Source organism: Eupeodes corollae, chromosome 3 (assembly GCF_945859685.1).
Source record: "Eupeodes corollae chromosome 3, idEupCoro1.1, whole genome shotgun sequence".
In the NCBI taxonomy this organism is placed as follows: domain Eukaryota; kingdom Metazoa; phylum Arthropoda; class Insecta; order Diptera; family Syrphidae; genus Eupeodes; species Eupeodes corollae.
Genome location: NC_079149.1, coordinates 134,472,830 through 134,485,435, shown reverse-complemented (window position 1 = coordinate 134,485,435; position 12,606 = coordinate 134,472,830). Strand labels below are relative to the sequence as shown.

Sequence of the window (12,606 nt, the reverse complement as noted above, 5' to 3'; positions counted from 1 at the left end):
CTTACTACTACAAAATCTTATTAAAATATGTAGCATTTTTGAAGGGTCCTCAAATTGTTACGAAAATGTGTCATTTCAAAAAACAAAATTTCAAAATTATTCCATAAAAAAATGGCTTGTAAAGCAATATACAAAATATGTCGCACACAAACTGCTAATGTTAACAAAATTTAAATTAATAAAAACCTATTTTTGCATAAGAAAAAAGTATAATATCGTAACTTTTTAGAGAGGGGAGAGCCTTGTATAGAAAAACCCCAAAAGAAATCTTACTTTGACACTCACCAAAAAGAAACAAAAAAAGAAACACCTTTATAAAATATGCAAACATAAGTTTAAATTTTTTTTAAAAAGCCTCATGAATAATTTTCATATTAATTCAATGACGTAGGTTCTAATAAAACCCTTATGTCAAACAGGCTCCTCTTAAACCTACTCTCCCCATCTTTTTAAAGAATATACAAAAAGAATCCCTTGAAATATTAAATAAGAAACAAGATATGCACTATTTTATTTAACCATCTGCCAGGCCTGGAAAAATATTCAGAATATCTAAAGCTTTGGAATATTGAATAATAAATCAGGGCAGGTGGATGGCGAAGTGATAGCAATGGTGATGGTGAAGGTGATGGCGGCGGCGTCGTCGTGGTGTGAGCAACTCAACACTGCCGCCTCGCGAGGCATACGATTCAGCACTTATTCTAACATCACGCAATAACTGTGCTGTGATACACAGGAAACGAACGAACTCAACACCTCACAGTCTCATGTGAATATCCTAGAGCAGGATATAGAACCGTGTTCCATACAAGTTGTCCATATGATATCATCCTCGCGGAACTAAAAAAACACAACAACTTAAGACTTTTTGCATAGAACGTTAGAACCTTACAACGTTAGAACACCTACCAACTTTTTTGTTAGCTGCCTTTGCCATGTCAAAGATAAGTAGATACTTTATGAATATGTAGCTGGTTTGGCGAAGGCTTTTTCCAAGCTACACAACACATGTTCTTCTGTAAACCAGGGCCATATTACCGCCCGTGCACATCAGGACACACTTCTTGTAATGGAGAAACAACAAAATTGAATATTTCGCAAAGGTTATAAAGGAGATGGCGTGTTAACACCATCGTCGCCGCCACCGTGCGTCGACCAACGCACGTCAGAAAATCGATGCAGTAGTATTCAAGTCCGATATAAAGGTTAGAAGGCACCCATTACTTCGTCTTTTGAAATGACCATCTGTCTGCCATGAATTCAAAGACCCGCCCGTCCCTTCACAAAAACCGAACACAAAACTCATGGGGATGCCAATCTCCTTCCGGCTCTGGTCTACAGACACGAACGCCAAAAACGCCTCAAAAAACAACAACCCTGAAGCATCACGTAACCTTCTTTTTAAAAAAAATCGACATAACTCAATTTCACCTCTGTCTCAAGGAACACAGGTACTTCCGATGAGATTACGAATTCTACACAAAAACTGAGGATGCTTCTGTTTACAACCTTAAGATAAATGGCCAAATGGATTCCTTTACGGCCGGCGTTTCCATTTTCACGATTATACTGCTCCAGCCCTCGCCCTTCCTTCTACTTTTCACGATCTCTCTGTTGAATACTTAAGCATCAGTGAAAAACAAGTGATAGCGGGAAACTGTGTGTGTTGGGAAGGGGGGGGGGGGGGAGAAGTGGCGCTGGAAAATGGCAGCATTTCAGTCAATCTGTTAAGTGCATAGTTTTGATTTGAAAGCAGGTACAAAGCTTTTAATCAAATCTTGATTCAATTGAGTTTTGTATATAGATTTCCTTCATCATCAACTGTAGAATCCTATGAGAGGGGTAAAATGTAATGGATGAGGGAGTGAAGACAAAATTCACGAAAAAACTAAATCTCAAATCTATACACCTAGAAATGCAAAACGTTCAACCTTTAAGTGCCTTAAGCAAAATGGAAAATTTAAAGCTCGATGAGCATCACATGTGATTTAAGGACATCGAGCTACAGCAAAGAAAAAATAAAACAGCGATACAAAACTGTCTAAGAAGGACATGGAAAGGATACTGTACATAGGTAGACATATAGATACGTTCCTAGATTGTGCAATCGAATTGAAGAGTTGGTTCGAGTCCATTGAGCAGGAATGGAAGTAAATTTAGGTGAACTTCCTGAATCTGCTCCCTGTTTATATAAGGATACAAGCAAGAAGGCTACAATTTCGACATCTCGTTGTTGATGTATATACTCGGATAAAGGTATAGGTTTTGAAGCTGTAGCTAAAAACGTACGTTGCAATTTCCGAAAGTTGTCAGACAGGAAAACTTTCTAATTCGTTTCGTTATCGTTTTGTGTGTTTTACTTTTGGGGTGTTTTTTTTTTTGCTTTCTTTGCGCTTTGCACTCTCTCGTCTCGCATGTTATAAGGGCCAGGTCTGTTGTTCTTCTTTTTGGCCTTTTGCTATACTATGCTACTGTTAGACGACATTCGGCTCTTGGGGACATTTTATTTTTCTCATCTACTGTAAACGAGTACAAACGCAGTACTCGTATAGAAATCCAAAAGAGACAGAGTTCGATTTGTAAATCCAATTTGGTGGATTCGACCCTGGGTTTCTTTTGGTCTGTCATGGGATTCCGAAATGGTTTGAGGTTCTTTTTTCTTGTTGTTGTTGCTCTGTTTTCTTCTAAGGTTGCACTGGGTTTAATCTGTGGACGTAGGTTGGGTGTGAATAGAAGGATTTAGGTGGTGTTTTTAATTGTTTTTTCACCAGCTTGTTTTGTTGTAAGGGATACAATTTTAAAAAAGAATTACCACAGAATGGCGTTTATTTGAAACAAATCTCGTACTCTAGGAAAAAAGAAGCTTCTTTAAAGAAACAGTGTTGCCGCGTGTTCTTAAATCCTAATCAACTCGGTTTGATACTATAAAAGACAATAAATGGATAAAAAAAAAAGAATGGAACAATTATTTCGGGGCAATAAGTCATTAAAATTCTTCAAATCCTCCTTGGAAAAAAAACAAACTTTTAAATGACTTTTTTAATTACATAATCAGCACAAAAACTAAAAAGTGTTTTTCAGAAAAATGTATTATTTTGAAGTTTATAAATTGATTTGAATATTTTTAGGAATTTTTTTATCTATTTCAGATGACCTTAAATTAATCCTGATTATGTTATGTTTAAAACGTGTTATCTGCATAAATTTATTTCCATTGAACATCATAATTAGTTTGCCCTTGATAAAAAGGCCAACGTTCCAATTCATCCATCCAATCAATGAGATATTCTATTTAGGTACTGAAATAAAAATGTTAAATATGTGTTTTATTATTTTGTTTTCAATTAAGTGAAAGTCATGTTCAATTCAGGACATTTTGAATTTTCCACGTATTTCTAAAAAAAAAACATTATAAAATTCCATCAGATTATTTTTATTGATTTAAATAATTAGGAACTTGTAGTTGAGGAAATAATGAAATGTGTGAATTTTGTAATCATTTAAGTGTGAAACGTGCTCATCAAAAATTCTATGGAATAATTAAAAACAAAAAACTGTATTAAAATAAAATAAATAGGATGGTAGTCAATTGTTGCTTTTAAAATTTTTGCGATTGGTATTTTTTCTCTGAATTTTTAAAAGTATACACACAATCAATAATTTAAATTAAAGCTGCTTTTTGTAGAGTTTTTAGATACCTGGAATCAATTTAGGTTCAGTATTATTTTTGTAGATTTGTAAACGTGTGTTTTGTGAAACTTTAGATTGGATGAAATAAAATTGAAATTAAAATCGAAATTTTGTCCATTTAAATTTCCTTTCAGTGGTTTCTTTGTTGTTTTCGTCAGTTTCCGTGTTTTATTAAAAGAGTTGTCGTTTTGAATTTTCAAAAAAAAAAATTATCAAAAAGTTAGCAGCAATGATTTGACTTCATTTCCTTACATTTTCAAATGGAAATAAATTTTTTCAAATTTAGCAGCATTTTTTGAAAGATTTTAGAATTAGATTTTTCTAGAATCTTACCTTACATTAACAATAGAATTTGGCATGGTTAGGTTAGGGACACACTTAGGTCAGTTTAATGACCCATTGCAATACCACATGAATCTTAAGGCTTCCTCCTAAGATTGATGAAATCAGTTTGAGTCCCTTGAGAAACGTGAGAGTTTCATTAAGAATTTGGAATAGAATTAAATAATTTTGTAGTTAATGTCTCCATTTTCTCGAGATATTCGAACCGTACATTTGTTTTTAACAATTTTGTTTAGTATAATTAATAGATTCTTATTCTTTATAGACGAAACTGACTATTGTTAATATAAGTTTTTAAAATTGGTTTAAAGCCAATTCGAGTCGAAAATCAAATTTGACAAAATGTAAGTATTTTTTTTGTTGTAAGAACACCGTCATTTGGATTTATTGTATCAGATGTAAAAAACATTATTCTTTGTATAATTATTAATAATATCAGCTTTTGTTCGTAAAACATTTAAGGTGACAAATATTCGTTTTTAGTTTTTGGATTTATAAAACAAACTTTCAATTGATTTTTTTTTCCAAAACCGTCACGTCACTTTATTACGGGTTATCGACATCTGTCAAACTAAGTTGTTAAACTAAATCTTTTTTCAGTTGAAAGTCTGACAATTATGAAACTTTATCACACAACACAAGTTTTTAAAACCTACTACAAAAATGGTGATTCTGGCACAACCTCATATCGTGCTTTAATAGGATATTATGGTTTACATAATCGTCCAACTAAGAAAGCAAATTTGAAGAGCTAAAAATATCGCTCATGTAAGTAAAAGTATTGCCGAAGACCCGAATGTGTGGATTCCTTCGTTGTCACGAATTAGGACTATCTTACGGCACATTATTTTGAATTTTGCATTTAGATATGCACCTGCATTCATATAAAGTCCAACTCACACAATAACTGAAGACCATTCACAATGTCTTAAATACGTCGAATGGTTGCTTGAACAACAGGCAGGCGGTGGACGCCGATATTCCTAACAATATTTTCTTTAGCGACGAATCAAATTTCTCACTCGGTGGGTATGTTAATAAACAAAATTTTCCTGTTTGGGGTTCTGAGAATCGTGACAAAAATTCACTGCTTAGTTTGGTGTGCTTTTGGTCTGGAGGTGTGATTCTGGCCGCTTAGTTTTTCGTCATGGGGATAACAACTGACCACCAAGATTATGCAATTTGATACCGCTTGACCCTTTTTTCTGTGGAACTATGTGAAAGGCACCGTCTATACAGATAAACGTGCGCCATTATTTGTCAAAAAGTGGTCGAAAATTACCTAAAAATCGATTTAAATGATATAGTATCTTACACACAATGTCAACATTTAGACTTTATAATAAAAAAAGAAGTATCATGAAAAGTCAATATGCTACAATCGGTAGCATGATTGGTTTCTGAGATTCTTGGTGTCAACAAAAATGTTCACTTGTTTTTAATTCGCTTTATTGAAAAACACCCTCTCAATTTTTTGAAATTACTCTTTGCATTTTATGATGTTTTTATCTCCTAAACAACATTTATTTTTAGTCGATATCTTTACTGGTTCTTGAGATATGTGCAACGAAAAATGGTATTTTCAATTCGACAAATTGGACCGATTGTAATTATTTCCTATGAGAGGTTAAAAATAAAGGTTTTGACATAAAGTAAAGTCGGTAAAAATTGATTTTTGACCCCATGTAGACATTGGCTTCAAACTTTTTTCATAATAAAAAAATATTGTTGTAACTTTTGTTAAATGAACAAAACATCTATTTACAGTCAGAAAACCAATTGATTGTTTAAATGCCTCCAGTATTTTTACAGAAATTAGCTTAAAATTATTGTATTCCTTTAGGTTCTTTAAATTGCAATTTGTTTTTTTAATCAGACCTTGAAAACGTTGTGTTTCTTAGAGGAAAAATATTCAAAGTTAGTATTTTATTAATCATTGTAAAATATCGAGACGAAATCTTCTTATAAATGAAGTAAAAGGAGAAGTTATTAGCTGAAATAGATCTTGGGCTTTATTTATTCAGTATAATCCAATTTTTACATACATTACATCAATTTAGTTCTTCTATTAGTAAAGCTTCTTAGAGAAACTAAGTGTGAATTCTATAAAAATGATACAAAAGCTTTTCATTAAATAAAATTTAAAATAATATAAAACCTCAGTAGTTTACAAGGTATATTTTAAGGGGCCAAACTTTAAGTAGAAAACTAGGTATTATTTTAGGAGTTAAGTTTATATTATAAACTGAAGTATAATTTTAAGAAATATTATTATTACATAAACATTTTAAAATTGCTAGGTTACATTTACTCTTATTTTTATTTAAAACAAACTGTTGGGTCGTTTTTAATGTCAGTCTTCTAATTAAAAGTTTTAAATCCATGAGAATATTAACCAATGCGTGTTTTCAAAAGCGTTCAATTGGTTATAAAACATGATTTTAAACATAGAAAAGGTGACAATTTACTCCAAATACCAGTAAATCCTTGGAGCAAATATTAATTATTTGTTCACTCCCAATTTAATTCAAAAACTTTTGTACGTTGCTTAACTTATGGCTTCTGTCTTTGAAACGGGTGAGTGTAGAAACAAATGTGTATGACAAAAACTGTCACAAATCTGATTTTTAAATATTTAAAAAAAAAGGTGCGATCGCATAATTCTTGAGGAATCGTTGTTTATGACAATTGACCTTCAATAACTAACGATCACTCGCGATATTATATGAGACTTTTCACAGAATGTTAAGAATGCCAAATGAAAGGCTCAAACGATTGAAAAGTAGATTTCTATGTCTTTTTCTGGTGCTGACATCTTTTTCACATTGTCTTACCGCTTTTTAAGAGATGATCCCTTAAAAAGTTCAAAAGATTAAACAATGTTCATTTTCTCAAAATTGTCTTATAAAATATAAAAATTTTAAGAAATCAATCTTTCAACACGAAAAAAATTTATTCTTCTTACGTGCTTAGAAAAGAGATGATGGTCTAAAGCTTACAATACTTCCACCTTCGTCCACCAAAAGCATTAGAACGTTAATAAAACTAATACAAATTAATCGATTTTCTAAAAACTTGTGCCAAAAGAAAGCCGTTTAAAAAACAAAAATTAAATAAATTCTTCATTCGTTTGCATTTTCCTTCTTTTTGATAAAAAATTTCAGAATTCGTTTCTACAATTTTTTCCTCTCGAAAAGACGAGATTTCTCCATGAAGATTCTTCTTCACAGAAACAGCAACAGCAAAGCAACAGCCATATCCTTGTGAAATTACTTTGTATTTTTTTTTTAGTCCATTCATCCTTTTTGGTAGCGAATTATTTATAGAAATGTCCTTGTTTGTTCGCGGAAACTGTGTGTAGTGTATACGCGAAAACAGAAAAACATAAAAACAGAAAAGCCAAATGCAAAAGGATTTGCTTATTTTAAATTTCGCTCCTCTTGGGGTTTTACCATCTTATCGTTGTGGAACAGGCTACCAAAAGTAAATCCGCTAACATAACCCTCTTTTCATTTCCATTTCCACTACCACAACCACTTTCAATTGCCAGGATGCAGTGTGCATGATTCTGGTGCTGATGTTTTCTCCTTTATGCCATCATTGTGATCTCCCATCTTCCCAATTACAGTTCAACGCGTGCCAAAGCTCTTCATGGGGATACAAAAGAGAAGAGAAGTGAAAAGAAAACGAATGCATTTTTGCTTGCTACAAAAATTATTTTGGAATTTGTCCAAAAAATATATCCTTGCGGAGGGGATTTGAATATTTCAGTTTAAACTTAACAGCTCCCTCTTTCCGTAGTGCCAACAGATTTAAACAATGAAAAAACTTTCCCACAAACAACATTTAGCTCCATGATTGTTTGTCCTTTTTCGATTAAGGATCAACCCATCGCATCGCATCATCAGACAAAGGATATTACCATTTTTCTTTCGATCTTATAACTTTCCGTCTCATTGTAAGCTTAATTTTCAACAGCAATTTTGGTACCAAATTTTCCGGTCTGCTAAGTTTCGTATTTCGAAATAATTGTTAGTTCAAAAACCAAAGCTTACAATATTTATGCATTTGGCAAAGGATATTCACAAAATCAATGATTTCAAGTGATTTATTCAATACACCTTCCAATACCTTAAAGTCGTCGTATCGTGCATCCTGCATCCCTTATATGTATGTAGATTAAAAGGAATTTCGATTTGAAATCATTTTGAGAATTTTTCTTTCTGAGTTATCTGATGCAAGTGGAAATCGAATAATTCTCTCTTTTATTGAGCATAAACATACCACTGCCAGATTATTATCAATTTGTAATTGGAATATGTGATGCTCGGATTGTGTTGTTGATTTTGATGCATTTTGCTGCATTTTAAGGATAGTGTTCGATTCGTCCCCAAGTTTACAATTTATTTCTGTCGGTTTATCTACTCCTGCAGGCACTACACGTAAGGTACATAAACTTACCTAAAGCCCTTATAAGTCATAAGGTACATTTTCTATAATTTGAATATAAGTTTTCAACCCTGAGAAAGGTTTTTGGTATTTGCTTTTGAAACATCAGGTGTTTAATTCGGAAGCAATCAAAAACTAGAGTGTGTTTGTTTGATTTTAGATGAATATTAAGGTAGTCTCAAGATATCAATAAGTTATTTGATCAATCGTATAAAATGGGACTTAAGGGACAGAAATGTTTATTTAAATTAAATCAAACAAATTTCAACAGAAAATCCAATACAGGATACTTTGCAACTATAAAAACATAAGCTTCTATTGATTTGAATTCCAAGTTCTAAGAATGTAAAGTTAAATATGTACATATATAATTAAAAAGTCATTTTGAAAATAGGGTTTTTCAATAGAGGTTTATTTTGATATTTAGAACAAAAAAAGTATTTTTTCAAAAGAAATCAGGGAATGTTAATTTCATTGCGTATAATCATTGTCGTGAAATTTTCCATGACCATTTTGCAATTTGCGGTTGTATGGACTCGAAACATCAAAAATTCTAATTTTAAGGTCTTGAAATATCTGTGGAAAATTAAAATGGACCTTATATCTTTCACTTGACCCCAAACGAAGGAGTTTAAAGGTGTTTAATCCCAAGATCGCTGTGGTTCATAATGATAACATTTTCGGGAAAGACGTGTAATACAACTTTTCTTGCAAAATTGCGACAGAAGTATTTAAAGTATTTGTTGGTCTATTTTTGGAAATGAAGTAATTTTCGTATTTTAAAATATGGCAGATTCAAAACTGACAGCTGCCCAAAAGTGGAAAACTCTTTAAAAGTTTTTTTCTTGGAATATTCTTAAATTTCAGAAATATTGTTAAAAATTATTCTGTACTGTATTATTTTGTAAATTTGTTATTTAAATATTATTTTGAACATATTTACGCCAACGCCATGGGGCTATGAGTTAAATTGTCATTTCTATCAATTTTTTTACCCCTTTATCCATAAAAATGTCTGTTTGGATTAATGGTGGCTTAAATATTATCTTTGAGCTTCATGACTTGCTGGTTAGTTGCTAAAATCTAATAACTTAGCAAAGCGCATCATAAGTAATACGGTCTAATTAACAAGGGCTAGGTAGCTTAGAAACAAAGTTATCAACAAATTGATGTTTCAAAAATTGACAAGTTGATTTGTCTATTTGCATAAATTTAATTGGAAACTAAATATCAGATATCTTCATCTTCATTAACCCATTTCCGGCGGCTACTAGTTCCAGGTGAGCTAGAAGCTTGAAATTTCATATGCTGTCTATTTATATCTGAACTTAGTGAAATCTGAAAAAAAAAAGTTTAAAACCTTCTAGTTTTCCGGAAAATTCGTGTTGCGTTTTCGCAACATTAGCCGAAAGGGGTAGCAGAATTAATAAAAAATTTCGAGTTTTTTGTTTTAAAATTTAGGTAAAAGCTTTATTTTGAATATTTTTTTTTTGGAAATATTATTAGTTGTTGTGTGCTTTAAACTTCATGATGATACATATTATTATGAAGAATGGGTCCTTGTGTGGTATGTATCAAAACATTTCGGATGAATTGGGATCTTACACTTCTTGCAACAAAAAATTGTTTGACTGGAACAATTTCGACATCGAAGACGCTTTTCCATTTTTATTATAGTATGTTTTGTGTCATCAAATCGAACCATTTCGTTGGGATTTCCTTCCCTTTGATGTGTTGGCGGAATATTTGATGATCGCAGTAAAGAGTCTACAACATATGTCCTAAATTCAAGTTGTGACATTGGTGTTTCCTTTGCAAACTTTTTGCAAATGCCATGAATTTTCCATGCATTTACCAATGCTGCATCCAATGCATTTGATAAAAGTGGCCAGTACCACTTCTTTCCTCGAATCCGTATCCGGTAATTGCTGATAGCATTATCAAACAAGTCCACTCCTCCCATTGTGGAATTATATTTATGGATTGCATTGGGCATGAGAATGTTGACGTGTTTCCTTTTTTTTCGATCAAACCGTTTTGCTTGAGTGATTGGTTGGTCCATCAAATGATTTGAAAGAACTGTTACAATGGAGTTATCGTTCCAACGAACTGCGGCAATTCCATTTTCCTTGTCGAATGCAAAATCCATAGTTCCTCTATTTTGTTTCTTCATTTGTTTGGGTTCTGTCAACTTTGCTTTACCAGTTCTATTTTCACGAACAGTGCCTATAGATTAGTATAAAAGAAATTAATTTTTTAGTAAAAATAAATGGTAAGTTAAAATTACCTGTTGCGAAGTAACCCAATTCTGAAAGACGATAAATCAGTTTGTGCGACGTGAAAAAATTGTCAAAAGTAACTGTGTGTTGCTCTGGAACATCGATATTAGAAAGAAGTCTCAGAACAACATTTTCCCCTAAGCCAAATCCAGGGGAATTATCAGCACTTGCACCACCATACGGAATGAATTGATATAAATATCCATCGTGAGAACACAGGTCCCAATATTTGTATCCAAAACGAATTGGCTTCCCTCTTATAAACATTTTTGCAGAATGACGTCCATAGTAGGGTATCATTTGTTCGTCTATTGAAAGGTGATGGGAAAATACTCCGAACTGCATAAAATTCTTATTGAGCATGTTGTTTAGAATTGAGACTTTAGCAAACTTGTCGCTGGGATCAATTGTACTGTTATCACAGGCATGTAAGAACGATTTGATAAGTTTGAAGCGGTCTCGGCTCATGGCTTCTTTTATTATATTGCAGCGAAAGACTGGTTGATTGGACCAATATAAATCCAACTGTGGAACTGTATGCAATCCAGAAAAATACATTATTCCAATAAATGTACGGATTTCATTGAAATTTGTCTTGAATGTTAAATTATTTCTATCCGCATTAGCATATGTATTGGTGCTTTCAACAATGAAATTGATAATCTCATTATCAAGAAATAATTCGAAAATTTGAAGAGGATTGAAACTGCCTACAAGAAAAAAGGATTGGATTCAACTTAGGAAGTTCTGAGTGATTTTTATTTTTAACTTACCTATTTTGTTATAGATCGCTTGAATCTTTTCACTTGATACGTCTTTTAGAGTATTTGAAAAGCCAACTCGATGGCTCTTTGACCACTTTGGTAATTTATATTGAAAAGACGTCGATTCCTTTTTAGAAGTTGATGCAATATTTTGTGATGTTGATGCATTTTCTGAATCATTTGGCTCACATTGTAGATCGTCTAATATGCATTCCAGCTCTAATTCACCGGCTAGTTCATTTGGCAATATGTTCACGTCTTCCAATAATTGGACGTTATCATCAATTTCTTCATGGTCACTCAAAGCATCATTTTTTGGAGGCAAAATAATCACGTTTGTTTCAATAGCTTTATCTACTTTCTGGTTCAATTCATCATCTTCGTCTGAACTTGGATTCATTAACAAATCTTCTAGTTCTTTAGCCGACAAAAACCTCTGGCGATACATAATAGTTTTTTTTAAACTTTAAAACACAGATATTTTTATAAAAACACTTGTTTGCACAACTGACGATTTTTACGTAATAAGTGAAATTTAGAACGAGTCACACGTACTTATATACCCGAAATATTTATTTTCAACATTATAGATTTTTTAATATGCAGCCCGTTTTTTATACCTGGTTATAATGTAAATACAAAAAGTGTGCTAAATCTAAGGAAATGGGAAAAGGGTTTTCCAATAAATATACCTGGAATTGTTGAATGATTTTTTTTAGATAAAAATGCACACTATATCTTGAAAAAAAGGAATCAATTTTTACTGCTGTATAATCATTTCTAAGAATTATCTCGCGCGGATTTGTTAAACGGTTTTTCCAAAGGGTTTTACCTATTTGGTGAATGAATTTTTTTATGGCACTAACATGTATGTGATTGCTTTACACACACATCAATTTGTAATATTGTAAAAAAATCATTTTGGTTATCTAATGATATCAAAAATGGACAAAAGAAAAATATTATTTATTTGTGCTTTTGCTACTGCATTTGGCTAATGTTGCGTAAACGCAACGCAGAGGTTTAATCTCACCTGCGAGGCAAATTTCCCATAAAAATTGGTTCAATTTAATTTTAGAATA

At 32.2% G+C, this 12,606-nt stretch overlaps 1 protein-coding gene across 1 annotated transcript; it reads right to left on the bottom strand.

Moving 5' to 3' along the window:
* Positions 1-9,711: 9,711 nt before the first annotated feature.
* On the bottom strand, positions 9,712-11,972 carry LOC129950824 (piggyBac transposable element-derived protein 3-like). The gene is made up of 4 exons (XM_056062743.1): positions 11,534-11,972; positions 10,769-11,470; positions 10,184-10,707; positions 9,712-9,819 (listed from the first exon to the last, which is right to left on the bottom strand). Exons 1-4 carry the CDS (start codon positions 11,970-11,972, stop codon positions 9,712-9,714), a joined length of 1,773 nt encoding a protein of 590 aa, XP_055918718.1.
* Positions 11,973-12,606: the final 634 nt, after the last annotated feature.